This window comes from Saccostrea echinata, unplaced genomic scaffold (assembly GCF_033153115.1).
Source record: "Saccostrea echinata isolate AGI-Se365-2 ecotype Australia unplaced genomic scaffold, CSIRO_AGI_Sech_v1 ptg000054l, whole genome shotgun sequence".
NCBI classification, from domain to species: Eukaryota; Metazoa; Mollusca; class Bivalvia; order Ostreida; family Ostreidae; genus Saccostrea; species Saccostrea echinata.
In genome coordinates, this window is record NW_026889803.1 from 6,362,406 (window position 1) to 6,389,571 (window position 27,166).

The following is a 27,166-nucleotide window of genomic DNA, read 5'->3' on the forward strand; positions in this document are numbered from 1 at the left end:
TTTGCCTTGATTAAGAGTAATTTGACAATGGAATGATAAATGATATGCATTTGAGACTTAAATGAGCAGTAACTGTTACCCAATCATTTCACTTTACATTCACTTAGACAGGTCTTGATTAACGACTGAGTGAAGGTTCCTCATTATCTAAACCATCATACATTTCGGGGGATCATTTTCCACAAATCACCATTCCTACAATCAGATCACTTTTGATAATTCTATATTTTGTAGAACACTTTTGATGTCTTATGAATGTCATTATCATTTAGGGTTCATCACTCAGTATGTCTGAACTGTTTCAGTTTAAACTTTTTCCCCTAAAGAATAAATATCTTACTTTATGGAGATTTTTAAACAATCTAGGGCCTTACATTTGGATTTCTCTCCCTTTAACAAAAGTGATAGGAGTACATATTACCCCAATCTCATTCAAACACTATTACAACTATGTACAGTAAAGAAGACAAAATTAAGAAATGCAAAGCTCTAAAAAAAGTCTTATTTGACCAGTGACCTTCAAGCAAGACCTTGACCTTACATGAAACTTTGACTGTGACCTTCATGTTGCAAGACCTTGATCTTGCATGAAACTTTTACTGTGAGCTTCATGTTTGCCAAAAAATTCATAAATTTTTTTTATTATACTTCTGTTAAGATAAGAAAGTAAAATAACTAGTTTTTATACATGTGTACCCCAGGGTATATGTGCTATCCACCCCTCAGAAAATTTCATTCAACTTTTGATTTCTTGCAATATGATTGGTTGGTGAGTTCTCCAACACTAAGAGTTCCACTAAGCTATACCACTAAGCTATACCCAGGAGTATAAAATGTGCTATCCAATCCTCAGAATTTATAATGTACATCAGTATACAGTTAATGCATACCATTGAGGGAGTTAGCAAGATTCCATTTCCCCAAGGCCAGGACTATTTCCCGAGGTGAAGCTAAGGAAAATAGTTCTGGTCGAGGGGAACTGGAATCTTGCTAACTCCTGCAATGATATACTTTTAACTTTTTTATTATACTGATACAAACATAAAATTTAGAGGATTCAGATATTGTGATTTCAAAGCAGGGATTAGCTCACTGAACTAACACATGGGGATTAGTCCATTCACATATTCCAATGTAAAAGTAAAATCTAGAGGATTACAGATAACGGAATTAGCTCTCAAAACAGGGATTAGCTCACTTGACTAATGCACAGGGATTAGTGCATTCATAACATTTTTTAGGGAATTAGTCACATCTAACGATCTAATGTTATATAGGGAAAAAATCAGTAGAAGTATAATAATATGATAAAATGCTTATCCACTTGCTATAAGTGGGATAGGTCTTTCATCAAATCTGCGACAGGAACTGTTCCCCTCGGGCAAGTCCTCAGAGAATAGTTCCTGTCACAGGTTTGATAAGAGCTATCCTACTCATAGCCAGTGGATAAGTGTATAATATTCCCTGAATATCAATTTTGGGGGCATAAATATCAATAGTAATTCTAGAGAGAAATTCACAGACTCTGATTCAGCAGTAAAAATAAGGAAAGGAAACCCACAACTGGAACATGACTCTGCTCTCCAAAAAATGACACCGACTTCCTCTTCTTTAGTTTTAGTATTCATCCACCAACAAAATTTGACAGCTAGTTGTCTATCCAAGTGCAAGTTTAGGAAATTTTGCTTCATCTTGGTTTTTTATCAATCCATCCTACTCATCTCTTTTGCCTACAGTTCTAAGGAATGGTTTGCATGCATTATTTGTGCTTATCCCCACAAGCCATTTAATCAACAGAAAATGAAATATCTGCTACATAACTGTTTATAATACTCAATCATTCTGCTAATCTTCATCAACAAATTAGTTTTCCGTAAAACATTAAAGTTACATCACTTCTTCAATCATACTTGCTGGCAAATTTGCTTTCCACTTCAGATGGCATTGCAATATCTTGGTTGTCTCCCTTTAAATAAGGCTTTAGATAAAGATGTACAACTATACAACATATTTTTCTATAATTTTCCCCCATGAAGCACTGGTGCTCTTTGAGCTCACAGATTTGGTGCTTAAAGGGGGAGGAAAAAACTTCTAAATATATTCTGCTAATTGTTTCTTTTTCATTTCTGCAAGATGTAGTTTGTTAGAACCCATTACAGAAACTATTTAGGCCAGAGACGAAACAACCACGCAATATGATGTCAGAAAATTTAGAATCAAAAAGGGGCCAAGCATATCTGTAGTCTAATGTTTCTAATTACCAAGTTTTACTTTAGTTGAAGAAGCTAGTCATCAGGGTATCAAAACGGGAAACAAATCTTAGAGACGGAATTAAAGAGGCAAAGGAGATACTCCTCACTGATCAGCCAAGCTTCTTATGTTTTATCTACTGCTTATGTTTAATTAAATTATTTTTACAGTAAAGAAGACAATGTCGAAATGACTGCTGAGCATGTAATGCCAAGTAATTATGATGTTAAAGCTAAGCTTACTAAGCAGCATTTGTGTCACAGCATGTGGTAACATCAAGTAGAGTTGCAATCATTGTCAGAATTTTTACACAGATGATTTACTTTAAAATAGCTAGTACAATGAAAATTTAATTTTCCAACTAAGTAGACCACCTTTAGAAAAATAACTGAGCAAATGATGATAACTGAAAAGAACTAAGAGAGAGAGAATTATGTGCACCAGTCAGGCTAAAACAAGAAAAAAGCAGTCATCTTCAAAACTTCCGTCTTGATTTTCTCAAGATTGCTGAATCTTTGGTTCCAAAATAAACTGCTTGTTTATCAGAATAAAACAAAACTTTCCCATACAACATTTTTTTGTGTTACAAGTATACACTGGAATTGTTAACATATACTCTCAAGTATAGATAAATGATGTAATCCTATATACAAAAACTTCTGAGGAAAACATTCAATTGCCCTATACCCATCCTAACTGCTTCATTGACAAACAAAAAATTTACAAAATCAAAAAACTAAAATAAACATTGACATCTTAATTCTAAGTTCATACAATTCTCATACAATTTCAACAATCTTTTCCTTATTTTGCCAAGAAATTGCTATTAAAAAAACATGCAAGTATTGATTTTTTTTTCCAACTCCAAATCAAACATTTTTATTTCCAGTTAAAGAGAAAGAATTTGAAGGTACATTTCCTTAAAAAATGAAAAAAAAAAAGATATATTTTTGGACTCTATACTTATAATGCTGTTTGTTCAATTACCAAGAGATTAAAGTCTTACTTATGTTCATTAACAAGTTCACTGGTGATAAAGCTCACCTGAAATTACTTTTAATATGCTTATACATGTAGCCAAGTGCTAGCTGGGACCAACAATCATTATATCCATTTAGTTCTCAACAAATTTTAAAACCTGCATGTATATGGGGTATAAAAATCACTTCAGTATAAGCATGAATTCATTGTAAGAGTGTTCGCTTTAACTGTGTTTTACTATATACATATTTTAAAGCCATTAAAATACAAATGCTGTTTAAAGTTGCAAGTCTTTCAGTGTAATGGACATTCTGCCTTAATATGTTGTAAGATGAAATGGCATGACATTTACTTAAAATCCACCAGTGACGTCTTTCTACTGTCCACTCAATATTATTAAACACTTATTTTTCAGGAATGGAGAATAACAAAAAACAACATTCATCACTTAACAGCTATTCTGGCTTTAAAATTTTTCATGTCAAAGATGTTTTCAAAAGAATTATAAGTATGCAGGTGTGTTAAGGAAACACAGAGCTATTCTGATTTGTCTAACAAATATATTTTTTCAATACCAGTATTGACAATATGCTAACCGGAATTATTATAAATATATTATTAAACAGTGTTTAATTGTTATTAATTTATGTAACGTACTTCTCATGTTTTTTATGTCTATGTCACCATTAGCTTCGTATTCTTATGGTACTATTGCTTATTATGTAATATGTATGTGCAGTGTGTTTATATATTTATACAATAACTTACATGTTTGCATGTCTCAGATTATGTTTATTTCTGTTGATTATTATGTAATACGTATGTGCAGTGTATGGGCTATATACTTATGCGATAACTTACATGTTTATTGTGTCTATCTTTATTAGTTTTATTATACGCCATTTTTGTTTATTATGAAATATGGGTCAATTGCCCCAATGCTTAATAACAATTGAGGGGTACCCTCTAGGGGGTAAATCAGATCGTTTACATAATTAGACAATAGGGGGGACCCTCTAGGGAATTAGGTCAATGGCCCAGTACCAGGCGCCCCCTGGTGGCTGGGCCCTTTTAAGCCAATCAGGGGTCAGATTTAGGAAATTTTAAATAAAAACAATTTAACTGACCAATCAGATAGCACAATCACAGGCTTACTATCCCTGACTTTGCAAGAAAGCGTCACTTTTTTGAAAAAGGGCAAAGGGGAAAGGCCACGAAATTTTTTTTGCTGACATTCCATTCTGTGCTAATTATACACGTGACGAAATGCATGTTTTTTCTGTTGGACTGTGAACACTTACACCATGGCGCAGAGACTCTCTTCGGTTCGTTTGTTTTTCAACATTCCAGCCTGGTATGTTATGTCCGATGAGGAATCTGACAGACTGTTTGCAATTATCCAGGAGGCCAATTACGTGCTCGTCGATGCGCTATTCTTCATTTCTATGGACTGTTCTGCCTTTTGCAATGGCTGCATTTTTTGTACCCCTGAGGACTTTGTCGGAATTCCTGTGTGCCGTCTGCGCGATCAGCGATCGCAGTAAATTCTATTTGTCTTTGTTTGTACACATGTGACTTTTCATTGTATTGAAATCGCCTTTATTGCAATCATAATGTCGGACGGTGAGATTGAAATGACTGTCGGCGAGGAAGCGGTATCAAAGTGGGCGGATCGTAAAAAATTGTCAACCCGTACCGCAACTGTCCTTATAGAACTGGGATACGACAGTATGGAGGCTTTATCGCTGTTGTCGGAAGATGACTTGCCTTCCACTATTCCTGTGGGACAAAAGCGCTTGCTTATGCATTCGATACGCCAAACTTTTCCGCGAGGCCTGGCAGCTACGCAAACCAATACTACAACAGCTGACGCTCCAGCAGAGGATATGCCTGGCCCCTCGCTCGGGACACCCCTAAACGGGACGGATCCGACGCTCTCGCAGGGACAACTGGGGGACAGATCGGACCCTTTCTTAACGGACATGTTGGGCCAACTTAGATCAGCCCAGGGATCCAGCCAGCCCACAATCAACACTGCTCCAACACTGGACCAACCAGGTATGTTTTCGTGGCAGGACCCTCAAATTTATCTTAAGTCCCTGTCTACATCTTCAGCAAATAGTCAATATCATGATATTGTAGATTTTATTAATCAGGCAGCTGCCTCACAAAGTGAAAGAGTATTGTCTAACAATGAAGATGGGCAGTTAGTCTTCAAATTGGGGCCCTCCAAACCTAAACTCGAAAATATTTCCCTGTCCCAGTGGTCGGTAGCTAATCTAGCGATCCTTCAAAAATTATTACAAGAAAATGCCTTGTTACCTGGCAGTATCCTGGATTATCTATCGTACACCACCAGGGTTTACCAACTCTTAGCTTCATACGAAATTAAATCTGTGTTCTTCTATGATAGAGAATACAGAAAGCTCCAAAATCTACACAAATTTAGGTGGGGCACAGACATATCCAAACGGTTTACTTAAAACCAAGGGTACAATTACCCCATACACATCCCCTTAAGTCTGTAAGACCTACATCAGGTGGACAGTTCCCCCCTAGAGCTTCTCATACACCCCAGGGCATGGAAATCTGCAAACGTTTCAACACTAGAAAAGGTTGTTTCTCTAAACAATGTAGATTCTCCCATGTTTGTGCAGTCCCAGGCTGCGCAGAGAAACACTCCTCCACTGATCATACTTCGACAAAAAACGGTTAAAACCCTCAGGTCTCATTCTGTCTGCTTGGGAAGAAGAACTTGCAAATGACCCAGATAAATCTTTTATTCTTCAAGGTATCAAAAACGGTTTTCACATTATAGACCCTTCACTGTCCCCCCATTCAGTTGAAATGAACAATCATCCTTCAGCCTCACCTCAATCAGATTTGTTTGCTAAAGCTACAGCTCAAATTTTAGATGAAATTAGTGAAGGCAATTATGTCCATGCCCCTAGTCCTCCTCTTTTAGTAAGTCCTATGGGCATTATTCCAAAATCAGATGGGGGGATTCGCATAATACATGACTGTAGCCGCCCGAAAGGTGCTGCGGTCAATGATTATGTGTCAAATGATTATAAGTTTAAATACCAATCTTTAGATGATGCAACTAGACTGGTTAAACAGGGATGTTACATGGCCAAAGTAGACTTAAAATCCGCTTACAGATCAGTTCCTATTAGCCCGGAAAGTCAAAGGGTTACAGGTTTTAAATGGCCTTTTGATGGGAAATTTTCCTACTTCTTTGACACTAAACTACCTTTCGGATCTAAAGAATCTCCAGGTATTTTTCACCGACTCTCCCAAGCAGTTCGCAGAATGATGGCCCGTAGGGGCTATATTATTGTAGCTTATTTAGACGATTTCTTCATTTGCGAAAGGTCTAAACAAGACTGTTCACAAGCTTTGTCAACATTGATACATCTCCTAAGGAGACTAGGTTTTTATATAAACTGGAAAAAAGTAGTTGATCCTTCCCAAATTTTAATTTTTCTAGGCATACAAATTAGTAGTGTTCAGATGGAACTAAGGCTGCCCGCGTGCAAATTAGCTGAGCTTCGCAATGAGCTTAATCTTTTTAAAGAGCGCAAACGCGCCTCTAAGCATCAATTACAGGTGGGAAGCTTAATTGGGCCGCATCAGTGGTATACGGTGGAAGAGTGCTCCTGCGCCGCATTATCAACGCCTTTGTTGGCCTCAAGCACAAATCGCACAAGATACGCCTGTCTGGTGAGGTACTCCAGGATATTTCCTGGTGGTGCCAATTCCTTGAAACCTTCAATGGGAAATCCTTACTTCTTCATGGTAAGCCCATATCATCAGTTTACACTGATGCCTGTACACTGGGTGCAGGGGGCTCTTGGAACCACGACTGGTTCTATTGTAACTGGGAATTGGATTTCCCATCCGCAGCCAATATGCACATCAATGAAAAAGAAATTTTGGCTGTTGTTATTGCAGCTCACCGCTGGGCCCCGCTCTGGGCCAATCATAGGGTTACAATGTTTTCTGACAACTCGGCCACAGTGGCCAGTATAAATAAATGCATGTCCAAAAATTCCATTCTTATGCAATGTTTACGCAGTTTGTTTTGGCTGTCAGCCATTTACAACTTCAGATTCACTGCCAAACATGTACCTGGTAAGCTTAATTGCAAAGCAGATTTTATTTCCCGCCTCCATGAGAAGCATAATTTTACTGCCTTTTTAGCTACCTTTGCACATCCTATCACAGGATATGTTGACGTGAGTGACTGGTACTCACATATCTCTAAGCCCACCTTTTCTTGTCTTTTTGACAGGTACACACTCGCTTTCAACCGCTTCCCTAGATGCAAGAGTGCGGTTGCTTCGATGCAGCATTCTGGCTGATTCCACCAAAAGAACATACTGGTCATATCTTCAGTCATATTTGTTGTTTTGTAACTCTCTAGGCATTGCCTTGGTACCAATTTCTCCAGATAATCTGTGCAGGTTTATAGCCTTCCTGTCATTTCGGTTATCATATTTTTCTATCCGTAATTACTTATCAGTAGTCCGCCTACTACACCTCGATGCGGGTCATCCAAATCCTTTGGACTCTTTGCAAATTACCAACATTCTTAAAGGGGTTAAACGCCTCCTAGGTGCAAAATCTAGTCCAAAGTTGCCCATTACCCCGGACATTTTAAATAGAAAATTTCCTTTTATAAATTTGCATAACCCAGAGGATCTCACCTTCTGGTCAGCCTGTTTAGTGGCTTTTTTCTCCTTTTTTAGGAAATCTAACCTACTAGCTCCGGCATGGGACAAATTTGACCCCAACAAACACCTTTCAAGGTCTAATATTACCTTCACTTCTACTGGTGCAGTGATTTCAGTTCTGTGGTCTAAAACCATCCAATACTCTCAAAGGTCGTTGCAAGTGCCCTTGCCCCATATCCCAAGATCCCCTTTTTGCCCGAGTTGCATGTTAAAGCTTATTTTCAGACTTTTTCCATCCTCTCAGGCCCCCCAGCCAGCCTTTACATACTTAGTAGGGTCCAAATGGCATATCTTGACTTATCCAATCTTCCTGAGGAAGCTTAAACACATTTTATCACAATTAGGTATTAATCCAGACAAATTTTCAGAGCACAGTTTCCGTAGGGGTGGGGCATCCTTTGCATTAGAGTGTGGTTTACCTTCAGATTTAATACAGTCCCAAGGAGACTGGCGATCAGATGCCTATCGTTCATATGTAGACCCATCTCTTTCCTTTCGTTGCCAGGTAGCTGCCAGATTAGGCTCAGAATTTCAACGAAAATTCCCGATATAACCTGCCACGAAAGCATACTTTGTGATGCAATAATATTCTGTATATATTTAGGTCTATATTTGTTTTGCTTATATGTATGTTATTGTGCTGTGTTCTTGTGGGTTGGCCAGGCATAGGAATATGGATTCCTCCATCACCTTGGCCATGTGCTGCTATCCTTCCACCGTAATATGCTACATTTGTGTTCATTATCCTGAGAGATATTAACCTAATCGGTGACACTCCGTACGAACAGTGCTTAGGTTATGGTGTGACTCTCATATGAACCTTTTGGTGATACTCGGTACGAACAGTGCTTATGTTATTGTGTGACTCTCATATGAACCTTTTGGTGATACTCGGTACGAACAGTGCTTATGTTATTGTGTGACTCTCGTATGAACATTTGTACCATTAACAATTCTTTTCCCGTACATATTCCGGTGAGAGACCTTGCGTGGAGTTCTCTGTTTACTGACCATCAGCCGGTGCTTGCCATGATGTGATGGCTCTTCGACTACCTCGCTTGGCAGTTTTTATTAAAAACTTTGTGTGCTTTTCATTGATTGTAGATCATTGACACTACCTATACTTTGTTTTGCCTAGCTTTTGTATTATTATCGTAGAATTGTTTGGAAAGTGTGCAAGTTGTGTGGGAGGTTTTTTTTTGTTTTTTTGTTTTTTTGTTTTTTTTTTGTTTTTTTTTTTCCCTACATTCTACCCAGTTTGGGCTTTTGGAGGTTAACCATGATTTCATTTAACTGTATGCTTATCACATACATGTCTTATTAGATTTCATTGTATAACAAATAAATCATGGTTATTTCTTGCCCAAACTAACACTGTGTTGTCTTAGTTTATAGCTGCAGTTCAGCAGCAATCAGTGTTAGGAAATTAATATATTATTAAACAGTGTTTAATTGTTATTAATTTATGTAACGTACTTCTCATGTTTTTTATGTCTATGTCACCATTAGCTTCGTATTCTTATGGTACTATTGCTTATTATGTAATATGTATGTGCAGTGTGTTTATATATTTATACAATAACTTACATGTTTGCATGTCTCAGATTATGTTTATTTCTGTTGATTATTATGTAATACGTATGTGCAGTGTATGGGCTATATACTTATGCGATAACTTACATGTTTATTGTGTCTATCTTTATTAGTTTTATTATACGCCATTTTTGTTTATTATGAAATATGGGTCAATTGCCCCAATGCTTGATAACAATTGAGGGGTACCCTCTAGGGGGTAAATCAGATCGTTTACATAATTAGACAATAGGGGGGGACCCTCTAGGGAATTAGGTCAATGGCCCAGTACCAGGCGCCCCCGGTGGCTGGGCCCTTTTAAGCCAATCAGGGGTCAGATTTAGGAAATTTTAAATAAAAACAATTTAACTGACCAATCAGATAGCACAATCACAGGCTTACTATCCCTGACTTTGCAAGAAAGCGTCACTTTTTTGAAAAAGGGCAAAGGGGAAAGGCCACGAATTTTTTTTTTTTTTTTTTTTTTTTTTTTTTTTTTTTTTTTTTTTTTTTTTTTGTATGAGAGCAGAGTGTGTGTGTTTGTAGTTAGTCAGAGGTTAACCATGATTTCATTTAACTGTATGCTTATCACATACATGTCTTATTAGATTTCATTGTATAACAAATAAATCATGGTTATTTCTTGCCCAAACTTACACTGTGTTGTCTTAGTTTATAGCTGCAGTTCAGCAGCAATCAGTGTTAGGAAATTAATATGGTGTATGTAAATCATATGCTGTATCAATTTTGATGCACCTGATGCACATTTCGACATATTAAGTCTCTTCAGTGATGCTCATGCCAAAATGTTGGAAATCCAAAATCTGTATCTGAATTCAAAACTTAAAAAAAAAAAAAAAAAAAGAACGAAAAAAATATGTCTATCCAGTTTACTCCAAACTTTAAGAAAAATGGACAGCAATGCAATATATCACAATATTTATCGCAATATACCATCAAATATTGCAATATATCGCAATATAATTTTTCTGGTGATACCCACCCCCCTAATAACAAGTCCCTTATATATTTTATGTTCATGAACATCTATTTATGATTTTAAACATGGTTTTCAAATTTAATGAACACAGTACTTCGCAATTTCAAAGTAGCCCAGCATGATCAGGTCACTTTACCATTAAATCAGTCATAGAAATGGAAAGGTTTGGTACGTAAGTATAAAAAAGAATTTTTTGATAATGGAAAATGGTGCTGTGGATCATTTATGTAGGAAAAAAGGTAATATACAATTAAGACTTTTTTGGTTGTGCAAATTACAGTCAGCTCCAAATATCTATATAGCCTACATCCCCAAAAACAAGACCATCATTTTTTTTTTTTACAAATATTAAGTGTAAGGTGAGTGAAAAAAGAGATTTAATTGAGTCGAAACAGAAGGTGCATTTAGAACAGATGTCCAACATCATGGGAATTCTCTAATTCCTTTATTATAAAGGATAACAAATTTTGAGTATAATCTTTTTATACAATTACATATTGAATATTTGCCAAAGATTTCTTGCAAACTTTGTACTATTAAAATAATGAATGAATATCCCTAGTTGTTTCTTATTTCTGACACTAACAAGTACACATATTTTTGACAATCAATTACCCTCTGTTTGAAAAATTAACATCAATGTATATTTTCATGATAAAGTGCAATTTTGATTGAACTGATTAATTAGAGCACCCCATCATCTCTATTATTGATTACAACTCTGATTACGAAGAATTATTCACAATCCTAACATAATGAACAGAAAACAGTTCATAACAATGATTCATACATCTATACAACAATACATAACATTCATAAGAGTACAAAAAAAAAGGAATTATCTAGATTCTAGAACAAAAATAGAAAGTTTTATGCATATGAACAAAATAGTTATTAATATAGACAAAAAGTAATATGCCTTATCATGAGGGCTATTCCAGTGAATATTATCTGAGTGGGATAGCACACCAATTATTTCTCCTTTAAGTGGTAGTGGTTAAGGTGTGTGTGTTATTATTGACCTTTTATATTCTGAATGAATCTTAATACATCGACAATCTAGGCTCATGAGCTAGGAAGCCACATCTTTTAAAATTAAATTGACACAGATGCTTCCATATAAATATGATTAATCATGGCTTTGTTGTGCTTGAAAAGATTTTTAAAGATTTTCCTATATATTCCTATGTAAAACTTTGATCCCCCATTGTGGCCCAACCCTACCCCCAGGGGTCATGATTTGAACAAACTTGAATCTACACTACCTGGGGATGCTTCCATATCAATATCTGTTGTTTTTGAAAAGAAGATTTTGAAAGATTTTTCCTATATATTCCTATGTAAAATTTTGATCCCCCATTGTGGCCCCACCCTACGTATGGGAGTCATGATTTGAACAAATTTGAATGACTAATTGTGGCTTTGTTGTTCTTGAGAAGATTTTTAAAGATTTCCCTATATATTCCTATGTAAAATTTTGATCCCCCATTGTGGCCCCACCCTTCCTCCTGGAGTCATGATTTGAACAAATTTGAATCCACACTACATATAGATGATTCCATATCAACATGACTAACTATGGTTTTGTTGTTCTTGAGAAAATTTTTCATATATATTTCATGTAAAACTTTGATCCCCCATTGTGGCCCCACCCTACCCAAAGGGGTCATGATTTGAACAAACTTGAATCTTCACTACCTGAGAATGCTTCCATATCAATATCTGTTGTTTCTGAAAAGAAGATTTTGAAAGATTTTTGCTATATATTCCTATGTAAAACTTTGACCCCACCCTACCTCCGGGGGTCATGATTTGAACAAATTTGAATCTACACTATCTACACTACCTAAAAAGATTCGATATCAATATGACTAATCATGGATTTGTTGTTCTTGAGAAGAAGATTTTTTAAATTTTTTCCCTATATATTCCTATGTAAAACTTTTATCCCCCATTGTGGTCCCACCCTTCTCCTGGGGCTCATGATTTGAACAAATTTGATATCTACACTATGTAATGAAGGTTTCACATAAGTTTCAACTTTTCTGGAAATATTAAATAATGCCGAGCGACACTGGTTTTTGCGACGGAGGTCTAGCAGTTTTGTCACATATCTATTGTTATTCATGTGCATACCAGTTTTCAACGACATTGTTATATCAACTTGTCCATTTGTCTCATTTGCACAGAATGTGTATTTTGATCTAAACTTATACATATCCAAAGGGCAATGTTGGACAAGTTGCAGCTCATATGTAATTTTTTGAAAAATTCTCCAAACTTTGGTCGAGTTAGCTACTAAATTAACAGGTCACCAAATGTCAACATCTTTTGACCCATTTGATATTATCATCACTTTACTCACATGACATTCCACTGTTCGATATGTTTTCATTGTGTCTGTCAATCGAGGGCTGTACATACGGATATGTATTTAAGTACAAAATCTTACTACATGTATATATAGACTTTTAATACAGTGAATCATAAGATTTTTTGAATTTTATAAAACTGTATTAAGAATAGGACAATGCTCTATTTCTTATACAAGTCTTAGCTTACCTTTCATTTTTAAACCAATCAGAAGTACTCGCATTGGGGTCATCCTATTTTTATCATAACAAAAAAAGCATATGGCAAATAATGGTCGACTTTAGCAGTAAAAATATGTTTTATGGGAAGGAAATCAAAAGGAGTAACTACTTGTGATTGTAAAGGTTGCTCAAATGCTGCATTATCTATTCTAAAGAAGTTTTTATAACTTCTGGGGTCTAGCTTCTCTTTGCACCTCATCTAGCGATGCATTATGTGCACCAAGTACATGTATAAGTGTTCCGCCACTGTTTCCATTATGATGGTCTTTTCAGTTGTAATGCAGTGCATAATACTATAACAGATACTAGCTGCTGACAGAACCTCGTTTTCCATTATTGAGAGAGAGAGAGAGAGAGAGAGGAATACCTAAAGTCTATTAACAATCTAATAAGACATGTATAAGCGTGTGAACAAGAAAGTATAATACAAATATAATACTTGCATTATATTACAATTCTTGCCATGTGTACCGACTTCAAAATATTGAATAATTTTGCAAAAATTTTATTAGGGTCTTAAAGTTTACCTTGTCTTCTTTCACTAAATTGTGTTTTTCGTTAATTTTGAAGGAAATTCTGGTATTGCCAGTGCAAATCGGATGCTCGATACACTGTTATGGGTCGATCAAGCAATACAATACAAAATAAAAAAAAAAAACACTGAATGTTTATAAATAAACAATAAGCGCAATTTAAGTAATTTACTCAATGTATGTTTCACCAATGTGGACCTTTTATTTCTTAATTCTAATGATTGTTTTATAAAAGTGCAAACAGCCGGAATAACTTCAAGTGTTGGCGGGTATCTTAAATTCGAAACTGCAGGTCCAGTTCAAATTTCCAGAATTTAAGGCTTATACATGTTCTTTTCAATGACGTTTTGTGGAATTATAGAAATATGTTTAACAAAAAAATCGAAGTATAAATATCAAAAGCATATGTATGCACAATAATCATAGATTAATTTAGCAATATAGTCTAATTCAAGGCTTAAAATGGGTGGCCGAAAAGGTTCCAAACGACACTCTAAAGTGCACTCATTCTTTGATCAGAAAAGCTCACTTGAGCTTTCAGCTCAGGTGAGCTAAAAAAGAGCTAGTTACCTTACATGCAGTTTATCTAAGGTGTATCAAACACAATGCCCTTAAAACTGCTGTAGTGGTTATGTATCACACATTTTCTTGTCTAGCCTTAATTATGTTAAGGTAAAGATCTAGTAAATGAGTTTAGTCTGTCTTTTGGTGCTAGATCCATTATGACGTCATAATTGATTTAATTTTATTTTTTCCCATATTTTACGGCTATAACAGAATTAAGTAGAAAATGACACATTTTCATGGAATTCATTTTGAAATCATTTCAAAAGGAACCCCGATACCTATATTCAATTTAATATCATTTTAAAGAAGAGGTCAAGAAGATGTGAAAAACCGTTTACTGAGAGACTGTAGGCAATATTGATACATTTTGTTTGTCTGAGATGGAGAAAACTCCCATTTTTATTCCTGATTTTCTTCATTTTTCATTGAAAAGGGCAGTTTAAAATATGTTTTTTCGTTCCGTTTTTCTAAATATTATGCCCCGATACACCTCAATTTATTTAGCTACAATTGTAATATATTATTAAAGGAATTTGTTTCTCAAATTTGAGAAATCTGTAGGCACTCTTCATTTACTAGATCTTGACCTTAAGAAGAAAGAAACAAATGTATTATACAGTACTACGAAATGTACATTTGTTGTTCCTGTGAATTTTTTTTCATTTTCACACTGTAGTTGTATTTTGTGTATTGTACAGTAGTTACTTTTTCCTTAAGTTACATGTATTTAATTTATATAAATTTAACTTTATATGAAAATTGCGAGTAGTCTTATAAAATTGCGAGTTCACTTTCTTGGTACTCGCAATTATTTGCAAGTTGTAATTTTAGGGAGTTTCTAACCCTGGGTTCAGTAATAATCTGTGGTAAATTTTAAAAGTCAGTATGGCATGTCAAAGTTACATTGCAACAGATGACAATGATAAAACAAATTATGAATAGGAAGAAATTTATTCCTGTGTAAATTTACATAACAAAAGAATGAAAACAGATAATAAAAGATATTATCTGCAAACATTAATGAAAAATCCATTATTTAAGGTTCTTGTTTTATTTCAAGTTTTTTTGGTTAAAGGGCTTAATAACCGTGCTGCCCTGGAAATGTAAACAAAATAACTGTTTATCAAAATAAAATTTTACAAGTATCCAATAGTATTTCAATGATATCATGCACACCTATCCTTGCAAATTAATTAATGAATTTTTTAAAGTCCTTAAAGAATTTCTTTTTTAATTGGAACTAACATCTCCCAGGCAAAATCTCTGCATGCTAGAAGCTATAAAAAGTCTAGCATTTACAATCTGTTTGTTCATCATTATATTAAAATGTGTTCATTCTGACCCATTTTGAAACTCTATAAAATGTGGAATTACCAAGCAAATTCCCCTTCTTTCTTTAATCAGTTAATGAATTCATTGGTTGCAGATTAAGTTCTCATGCACCAGAATACACAGAATACAATTTATTCACAAAGAATATCATAATGGAAGTATACATGTACATATACTAGAAAATAAAATCTCTCTATGGTTTGAAATGGGGTTCCCATTACAGTATTAAGACATTCATTTATTTTTCCAGAATTAAAACACACATATGGTGGTTTATTTCTATATTATTGATATTATCATTTGCAATGTCAGCAACAGACCAAATATCTCTTACAGTCCCTGAAACGTTCTACTTTCCCATTTTTCCGTTCACTCACCGTTCATTCAGCGTGCGTTCACTGTTCACAGTTTTGCGTTCTGTGTTCACTGTGCGCTTGCGTTCACCGTTCACAAAGCGTTCACCGTTCGCTCTCCGTTCGTTCACTTTGTGTTCACCTTGCGTTCAGCGTTCACTTATTATTCAGTCTTCACTGTCATTCGGAACTCTGAAGTGAAAGGACTTATCTTTTTTGTAAGTAAGAATTTATGGGATTTGAAATTTAATAATTCACATATCGTGTTCAAAGGATCATTATTTTATTGGAATAAATTATATACAATATGTTTTATTATTATTCTATCTTAGCTGTTAGGTTATTATTTAAATTACTCTGGAAAATAAATGTTGTACCTATGTAGAACGATGCTGAAAAAATATTTAAATACGGGCAATATAGGGGTACTTACACGTAAAGCACTACAACATTTTGCTGTTATGTTAAAGACGACAAGTCGTTAACGTAGAGATAATAATCCATGTCAATTAATTTAACAACTGCAGGAAAATTAGAAAATATTTATTACTAACAACTTTTTTTTCAATTATTATAGAAATACAATATTAGAACTTGTTCTGAGAATTATAAATAGTAGTGCAGATATCCAGTTAATTAAATATCTTTGGAGCGAATTAAATTGATAGTGTGGTTAAAAATATTTATTTAAATGTAATATACTGCAATTCTTAAATAAATTCTTCTGTTAGAGAGAAAAAATTCCTTTCTTCACAATAACTTTATATGTTTGCCATTCAATATGATTACCCCCCCCCCCCTTTTCCACGTAGATCGGTCACGTAGTCAATATTTCCAGTATGTTTAAAATTAATATTTAAATAGAAGTTAACGAGTTTTGTAGCACAAAATATTTCAGTCTCAAAACGAACATGCATCTAAAAAAGCCATTAAACAATAGTAGTTCAAAATATACACGCGCCGACGGTGGTATTATAATTGGCCAGGGAGTATGTTTCAAATTCATTCGATGTGTTTATGCCCAATGTATTTTATTTATTTATTTAATTGGAGAAATCGGAATCAGATCTAGAAATGATAAAACATGTAAAACTTCTTGGAAATACTACAGTGTAGCACTTCGCCTTTGGTGTGACGAAACTTTCACACCTGCACAGTGTCGAATGATTTTGATTGACAGGACAAGCACATGGACTTCGTGTGAACTTGAAGCAGGAAAATAAAATCCGATTACGACTGTCAAACAAAGTGAATTTGTTGATAAATAAAAAAAGGTTACATTCACTGCCTGATATATTTAGATAAAAATTAAGATTTTTTGGTTATACAGGTACAATTACATGTACATGCATTTGTGGAAAGGGGGGCTAAAACGGAATATCTCTCTCTCTCTCTATCTCTCTCTCTCATTTGCCCGTTTAATCAAGACTATGACACGTATTACTTAAATACCAAGTTTTGAAATTTTAATCTATAACAAATAATATGAATGCTTCTTTGTATCACCTTGTGCGAGTATAATCACGGGGAATTGTTTATAGATACATGTAGAAGTCTGCTGAATAAATCATCATTAAAAAAATGAAAAAAGACACATAAATATATTATTGCATTACATTTTTCAAATACGAGTGTATACATGCAATACGTCCACAGACTAGCAAAATATTTTAAATTTCTTTTCTCATTATTTTACACGGAATTGCCTTGACACGGAAATACATGTATGGTTGTTACAACCGTTGTAATTCATTTTATAAGTCAGTATTTTACTTTTCGAAAATCATTATTTGTAATGGTTTTATATATCAAATAAGAATAAACATATCTATTTTACAACTAGAATAATTTTATCTTTTATACTACAGCGTTCGCTAACAATGACGATGTTTTACAGCGATAAAAATCGTGTGATTAAACCGCTGAATTTAAACATCATACATATGTGCAGAAAATATTGTAAGAAACTTAATAGTTTTACTAAATGTGCATGTTTCATCTTTCTTAGGGCAATTTTTGAATATTTATTTATTTTCCACCTGACATTAGAATACAATAGAATAAATACAATGCATGGAAAAGATCAGAGGCATTCCGAATAAATCATTCATCTTGCATTCACCGTTCACTTTGCGCTCGCGCTCCGTTCGCGTTCTGCGTTCGCTCACCGTTCAGCGTTCACCTACCGTTCACCAAGTTGCGTTCAGCGTTCACACATCGTTCACACACAGTTCGCTCTGCTTTCGTTCAGCGTTCGCTCACCGTTCAAGTGGGAAAGTAGAACATTTCAGGGACTGTATCACCATTACCTTGTGGTTATCTAACTTACTGCCACTCTTTTGCGATAAAGTCAAGAAAGTTCTAAATCTCACATCATTTTCCAGGGCATAACTTGTGTATGTTAGTGACAATTGACCGATTTAAACATTAATTTTCTGAAAGTACAATGTACTGCCAGTGGTTGCATATCAAAATGTAAGTCATCTTACACAGAATTCCAAAAATAACATTAATCAGAAAGAAATTGTTGAATTTATTTATTAGAAAAGTCTGCTTACTGGAAAATATCTACAAAAATGTAATTCAAGAGAACTAGCATCTCCTACATTTTATAAGCATGGTGCACAAACATTTAGCAAGATATTTCTCCAGGACTTCTTTCTTATACATGTATGTCCTTTAAAAAATCTAAAGGGATTGATCTTGTAGCATATTCACAGCATATTGCCCCCAGCTAACTGATATTTCCTACCTCCACTGCGAAAGAGTTCTGTTAAGTTAAGTAAGTGTGATATCAAGTATCCCTATGTACCCAGTATTGCAAGACACCACATTCATAGCAACAGCAAGCTCCATGGCAGACTTACCTTGACATGACACCAAGGGCACCTTGAACTTTTTCAGAAGACGTTGAAGTTGATGTTGTATTTCTACTGCTCTACACAGACCTTTGTAGTTCAGGAAATTTTCTTTGCACCACTTAGAATTCTTTTTGTACTATTTAAAGGAAACAGATGAATCCACAGCAATCTGTTTTTAATGACAGATTTTAAAATTTACTTTTCTTCTGTTCTTTTTGAACATATCTTCATCATAAAATATCACATTCATCTCACAGTTAAATTTAGTGTAGTCAAGCCAATTAAAAAAATCAAACCCCTACACTGATATTCTCAAATTTAACTGTCTAGCAAACTTCAGCTGAGTACCTTACTAATCACAAATTGTATATCTAAGTCTGAAGAGGAAACTCTTCAGTAAGTATAATTAACGGAATTGCATAACAATATTTACATTTTAATGTTTAATTATCAGTTGTGCATTACTGGTATCACAATAAAAATTGGAAAAAGTTATGATAGACAACAGACAAACAGACAGATGCAAAACAAATGCTTGGCATATGTGTTTTGACCCCATACAGAAGCACACTTGTTGAAATTCTGCAGTAACGTTCCTGGATTTTGCATACCTACCTTGATAAATGCACGGAACACATTGAGCAAACTCACATGGTCACCTTCCTCTACAGAAAAATTTCTCTTGGCACGATTCTACAAGAAAAGAGAGAATTAACAAGATAAGTTTCTGATGTTTTATGTAACAAAACATGCCAAAAATATATATACGAAAAAAAGAAATCAGCTCAGCACCCTAAGATTAATGTATTATTATGATTTGTATAATGTTCTGCCCACAGCTTTGTTAACAGCATGGATATAAATCATTACAATATAAATCATTACAATAATTTCAGGAAATAAATTCCTGTCAGAACTGAACATACATAACTTAAAATTAGGATTGTACTGATATAATGGGCAAAAAGATAGGATACAAGTGCATATAATGGACAAAAATATAGGATACAAGTGCATTTAGCAAATTGAGAATACACGTAGAATTTCATGACGTTCTTTCTCAGAGTATCAATTTTGAAGTCTTTTGCCCAATATCTGTGGTGACTCAGTGTTAATCAGATCTTTCTGTGTTCAACTCTGAACCACAGACAGATCCAAAGACACGTATAGATATACCACTGTCTATATATAAAGTACTAGTACTCCTCTGCCAAAAAAGGAATCATCAAAGTTTTAAAAACATTGAAGCTTGGCATGAAAAGTAAGATATTATATGAGGTAATTTACACTATGGAAATTGGTTAAATATATTTTCAGAAAAAAACTGTTTTGGGGACAATTGAAAAAAAAGTAATTGAGAAGTCACATGAAAGAATTATTGACATTTATGGTATCAATTGTTTTATAAACTGTTTGTGGCATTGAATTAATCATAAAACTCTCTCTCTCTTTTTTTTTTTTACAAGTAAAATAATTAACATTTTTGTCAGAGAGAGAGAGAGAGAGAGAGAGAGAGAGAGAGAGAAATAGCATCCATCTGCAAATGCTTCTGATTGATAAACTAGTATACAATCCTGTTCAAGGTCACTTACCACACCCTTGCCATGACATCATTAGAACATCGATTTGAAATAACATGAGAAGTATTAAAAAGCCTTTTATCTAATTAGGATTCAAGGAAAGTTAACTGTGGGGAGCACATAAACTGCTCACTGATTACAAACATAACTGCATGGGTTTGGTATGATAATCACAAAAGATTGTGTGTTATTGAATTCTTAATTTTCAGTAGTTTAATATTCATTACAAATGAACAGCAAATTTTCCAATCAACATAGCTGTGTTACAATCTTACCTAAAAATCCAAAACCTATTACATGTAAACTCCTGACCTCATTTCTTTTTTTACAATTCCATTAGCACACCAATTTTAACATTGGTAATGTACCAGTTATTAAAACGGTGACATTTTTTTTTTTTTGATCAAACCCACATATTATAAAATTTCGAAATTTTTCTAACACCCCCCCTAAAAAAATCCTTTGTATTACTTCCCCGTTTTAAGCTTTCTACAAGTACTTTATATGTCTAATTTCCAAATATTGGATATTACCAGTTTTTGGACAGTGGTTCATTCTTTGCAATTACACATTCTTTTTTTCACAACACAAAGCTGTGCTGTGCTGGGGAAAGCTTTAAGTTTCAATAGATTACTGGTCATGTTAACTCTTTTAGGAGCAAATTCATATTCATGATGTTAAAATCATGAAAGTAAAATGTGTTGGGTGTTTTTGTTGCCTGTGCTATGCATGCTATATACTATAGAGAATGCTGGGAATATCAATGACAACATAATAATTTCTGACAGAAACTTTAAGAGATCTGATTTTTTTCTCACACTTAACTATCCAGCTGCATGAAAGCTCATATACTTTATGTGTAAAACATTGTACCTTTCAAACAAAGCCAACTTCTCTGCTGATTGAGTGATAAAATATTACAAACATCAAATTTTTCTTTCATATAAAGTTATATTCTTTGCAATTCTCAATAATTTACAAGAAAAAGATTTTTTCTCAGCTTTCCAGTCCATTTCCAATATAGAATTGTTACAGCACATTGCTTGCTTGCAGAGAAATCAATCCCAAATTGGCTATTTCTGACATACTAAAAGAAGACCTGAGCAGCCCGAGAACACTTGCGGAAATTGTCAAAGAAATATGAACTTTTCTGTTTTCCACATCAACAAATCATTTTATTTGTTCTGAGAAAGTGCAGAAGAGTTTTGTCAAAAAGGGAACAAGTTACCTGAAATAAAAGCTGGAATATGTAGGTGGGGGTTTTATCAGAAATTCCCAAATGTGTGTAAACTACTCCGTCAATACTTTTATAAGTATCAAGAATAATTCGGATGCAATTCTTGTGACATCATAATTGCATGACAAGGCTATGCTAGGTTATTTTAGGAAACAGAATTCAAAGAGTCCAATTTGAAAGTCTCTTTATTATTTTTTTTTCATCCATTTCAGGCTAAATTGATAATAGCTTGACACTTCCAGAGCCAACATGCAGAAAACCTGTCATATTAATTTTTTGATTAGTTAATGAAGAAAGCCAATGATGTTGTATTGTCTGTTGGCATGAATGGTGAGAATTATGTAGGTTATGAAAACATTCCACTCAGAAATAATCCATATGAATTGGTTCTCCATCCAAGGCCTGCATAAATGAACTAAAATAAATCTCCTTATGTTGCAGTGAGATTTCCTATAATTGTATTTCTTTTGTAGTTTTAATAGGTACTCTTGCATGTTATAAATCAACAAGGGATCTAAGCTCCTCATTCATAATTCCTTTAATTTCTTCACAGATATTTCCACCTGATATTTATAAATGTCCAATACTGCTACACTGGACAGCTATTACATCAAATTGTCAGCAGGGATGTGGAATATTGCATTTGTCATATTTTATACTTTAAATCAAGTTTCTATAATAATGTTACAATTATGAAATAGCTCAAAAACTTTGGTAAATATTTTATAAGATTCTATTTATGTCTCTCCTATTTAGCATCTCTGAGAACTAGTCTAATAATCCACAAACCCCCTCTTTTTCACCACCCTGTCTAATTATAAGTACAAACAAACCTTGTTATCTTGAACTGGGTGGGAACCAAAAAAAAAAAATCTTCGAGATGTCTGAGGATTTGAGATAATCAGGTTAAAATAGATACAGAGGAACTTCCACCTCGCTTCAACATTTCCATGGTATTCAAGATATAGAAGTTCAAGATGAATTAAGTACCACTGTATATCAAAATTAAATGAGTTAATACGTTCCTGATTAATTTATTTTTTTACAGTATATCAATTGAGTGAATGAAATTTTAGCAGACTATCTGATGGACAAGTGAATATTTCTCTTTTATAATAATGGTGAACCACGTCTTTATTTAAGCCTACTATGTAGTGTTAACCAAATACTTATAAATTCTTTCCACTGAAATAGGACCTGTAAATTTGATATAGCAGCAGTATGAAATCACTTATGGCAAGTTAATTAACACACACTAAATCAAAATAATATACAAAATGTTCTGATACAGTTGGAAGTGTTCAGACTTTCTTAGAGAAGAATATGAAATTTTAGTACTTCTCAAAATAACCATCAAATAGCTCACACTTCAGTATCTTAATAAACATTTAAGTTGTAGGGCTTCTGTACTTTAGTTTGCTTTTCTATATCATATTTTTGATAAGATATTCCTAGTGTTCTCATTAACTAGTAACTAGCCTGATTTACTTAATGTTACACTCAGCATTTATCATATTTTGTGCTGTTATTGATGTATCAAGCCAACTTTTTTATCTTCACTTTCTTCAGTTAAGGTCGTTGCAAAATTTGTAAAGTATATCAAAAATGTGTCATATATCACAAAATAGATTGTGTACTGTTAACTACAGTTAAAAAATTAAATGAAAAATGATTGAATGATTGAAACCTGCCTGTACAAAAAAAAAAAAAACAAACTGTTTTAATTTGCTATAGAGATTTGACATTCCATCCCTTCCCTGATTATGTGATATTCAAATTTCTAAAATCAAAATGTCACTGCAGGTGCATGTATTTATGTATATTTTTTATTATAAAATAATCAAATATTGAAACTTAATCACTGACATTAAGTAAATATGATTTTCCTCTAATCTCTCAAAATATTAGAATTCATATTCAATACATTCTGAATTACAAACATCTATAGCCTATCTTTTCATGTGCTACAATCATAAAAACTCCTATAGTTGCCATAGTCTACCAGCCTACCATCCTCTTTCTATTCAAACATTTTGTAAAATTGACATAAATAAAATCAAACTCCTTTATGTTGACATGAAGGGAAAAGACACTTCATGACATGAGGTTTTTAAATCAAAGAAATATAGGTTCCAAAACTTGTACGAGTTAGTTAACGATTTTTTCTCAAGTTCCTTAACTTTTTAATTGTCAATAGACACAAGGCTTATTGAGAAATGAGAGTTCAGCTCCAAGTTGTGACTAAAATGGTCGCATTTGTGACCAAACAATTGATTTTACGACTACAAATTAAAACCAACTCGCATTTCATGACCAAGAAAATATGGGCCGGCGATTATCCCTTTATATGATCAGGTATGAGATTACTTTTTTCCCAAGATTCTCTATCAAGAAAATGTTTGAAGACATTCCCTAAATACAGTTGAACTTCGGTATCTCGAACACGGATATGTCGAATACCATGGATATGCGGAAGTGATTTGAAGTCCTAATCCTTATTCCTTTAGTATTTTACCCCGGATATCTTGAATCCTCGGATAACTCAAGGTTTTTTCTCATTCTCATAGAATTCGAGATAACAAGGCTTGACTGTACATTTAAAACATCGCAAAAATACTGAGATTAAGTAATGTTATGACAGGATGCTGTATAGAACGGCTGCCAAATATTGTAGTCTTTTTAAAAACTGACCTTGTTAATGGAGATTTGGTCAATATTGCTTGAATATCATCAAGTTTTGGCGATATTAACAGCAACTGTATAATAGGTTTGCTACGTTAATAAACATGACAAACAGCTGACAGTCCTATCTCAAAGTTTCCACATGATGCACATATAAGTCAAACTTTTAGCAATTTTATTCACTACAAATTTACAAATTTAACTTTTATAATTCTAGGATAAAATCACTTGTGTTCTTCTGTGTACAACCATATGGGTGGTTCTATGTAATAACAATATTTCATAAGTGCATGGTTTCTCTAGCGTAGCAAATTGTTTAGTCAAATTAATAAGTAATCTTTCATTTAAAATAGACATTATACGAGGGTTGTTCGAAAAGTTCGTGGACGATGTCAATCTTTGTTATACTACTTCAAAGAAATTTAAAATAAGCACAATATCATGTGTAAAAATATTTGTTTTGTTGATCTGTGAAATTTCATTCCATTCGATTTGATAAAAATTAATTTACTTCATTTTAAAATCAACATGTTTTGTAACCACGGCGCACACTTTAAAGCAAAGTAACGTCAAAAACATAGCGTCAAGAGTTTCTTAAAAATTCTATCCCTATACATTTACACAGTATAGTCCAATACCCACGTATTAAAAACCTTTTTCAATCACTTGACATTTATTTTTCTAACAATTGTTCTCATTTTATAATTTCCTTTGTTAATGTTTAATTTCTTTTAATACCACTTAACTGTGCTTTCACAAGATCAGCAACTCTGAAGCGCCTATGTCTTTCCATGACGTCCCAACTTTTAAAAGTTTTCGTTCAAATTTTTACAGTTAAACCGTTTCTTCACAGATTGTCCTCGTCCGGTACAGAGTCTCTGTCACTCAAATACCGCCTCTACCATTTACACACACATGCACTACTCGCTTGTGGCGTAATTTCCGATTCCTCCAACATTTTTAGCGTTTATTCAGGATTTTCTCCGAGTATAACACAAAACTGCATCATTATCTGCTGCCCCGTGACGTTCTACAACGTCATCGTTTTTGTCGTTTTCAATGAGGACTACCTATCTTCTCAAATTGATTTCTTTTTACCGAAGCAAAATATTAAGCCATAATTTGGAATACGAATCGATGTAACAGTTCTTAATTTAACCGTCTAGGATTTTTTCGTTTTTGCTCCATTTTACAGAAAAGATGACTACAGACATTATTTAGTGTATTGTTTGTAAATTACTAAAGTTTGACCTGCGCCGCGATCCGATTTTTGCAGTTTTTAATTATGGATAAGTTTTAAATAAATCATGATATTTTTGAAAAATTTAATACAAATCATTTAAATTCATTGTTAAAATATTTCTACCAAATTTGGATAACATATGACGTTAAAGAAAAAAGATATGACAGAAGTCCACGAACTTTCCGAACAACCCTCGTACATGAACATATATGAGTGTTTGTTCCTTGTTTTTATATTATACAAAATGTGTCATTCACAAAATGTTTTCACCATTGAGAGTGAAATACAGTCCCTGAAACGTTCTACTTTCCCATTTTTCCGTTCGCTCACCGTTCGTTCACCTTTCGTTCAGCGTGCGTTCACCGTTCGTTCACCGTGCGTTCACCGTTCGCTCTCCGTTCACAGTTTTGCGTTCACCGTTCACCGTGCGCTCGCGTTCACCGTTCACAAAGCGTTCAGCGTTCGCTCTTCGTTCCGTTCACTTTGCGTTCACCTTGCGTTCAGCGTTCACCTATCGTTCAGTTTTCATTGTCATTCGGAACTCCGAAGTGAAAGGACTTATCTTTTTGTAGGGAATGAGTTACATGTTTTTTAATTTAATAACTAACATATCGTGTTTGAAGAATCATTACTTCATGTTGAAAAATATCTACGATGTATATTTTTATTATTCTAACTTAGCTGTTAGGTTATTTATTAAATTACTCTGGAAAATAAATGTTGTTATAAGCACATTCTGTACCTATGTAGAACGATGCTGAAATATTAAATATAACTAAGGGCAATGTGCAAATACTTCAAGCACTGCAACATTTTGTTATTTTGTTAAAGGCGACAAATCGTTAATGGTGACATAATTACATATGTATGTAAGTCAAATAATTACGCAGCAAAATTACGAAAATATTTATTTCTAACACGGTTTTTTTTTTCAATTACTACAGAAAATATGATCGAACTAGTTCTGAGAGTTATACATAGTACTGCGGATATCCTATTAATTTATTATCTTTGGAGCGAATTAAATTGATAGTGTGGTTAAAGGAAATATTTATTTGAAATGTACTGCACTATAGAATTTTCTCTAATATAATATGTAAAGTCTATAGTTATAGAGAAAAAAATCTTTCTTCATCGTAACTTTAGATGTTTGCCATTCGATATGATTAATCCCCCCCCCCCCCTTTTTCCCCTAGATTGGTTACTTAGTCAGTACTTTATTTCCAGAATATTTTAATCAACATTTTTTTAAAAATAAATTAAGGTCTTTTTTAGAACAAAAATTTCAGTCTCAAAACAAGCATGCATCTAAAAAAGTCACAAAACAATAGTAGTTTAAAATGTACACGTGTCGGCGGTGGTATTTGAAATTGGCAGAGAGTATGTTTCAAATTCAAGTTTTAATGCCCAATGTATTTTATTCATTTATTATTCAAATGTTGGGATCAAATCTAGAAATGATAAAAATAAATGTTATAACTTGTTGGAAATACTCGCACTTCGTCTTCGATGTGACGAAACTTTCACACCTGCACAGTGTCGAATGATTTTGATTGACAGGACAAGCACGTGGACTTCGTGTGAACTTGAAGCAGGAAAATAAAAACGAGTATGACTGTCAAACAAATGCATATGATTTGTTGAT

At 33.9% G+C, this 27,166-nt stretch overlaps 1 protein-coding gene across 1 annotated transcript in view; it reads right to left on the bottom strand.

The window, feature by feature from the left end:
- Positions 1-27,166, bottom strand: part of LOC133171957 (probable ATP-dependent RNA helicase DHX35) — a 134,686-nt gene that overhangs the window by 64,565 nt on the left and 42,955 nt on the right. The window contains exons 21-22 of the mRNA XM_061306753.1: positions 19,395-19,472; positions 18,786-18,915 (exon numbers count right to left, since the gene is read on the bottom strand). Of these exons, the coding sequence (XP_061162737.1) occupies positions 18,786-18,915; positions 19,395-19,472 (208 nt within the window). The remainder of the gene's footprint in view (positions 1-18,785; positions 18,916-19,394; positions 19,473-27,166) is intronic.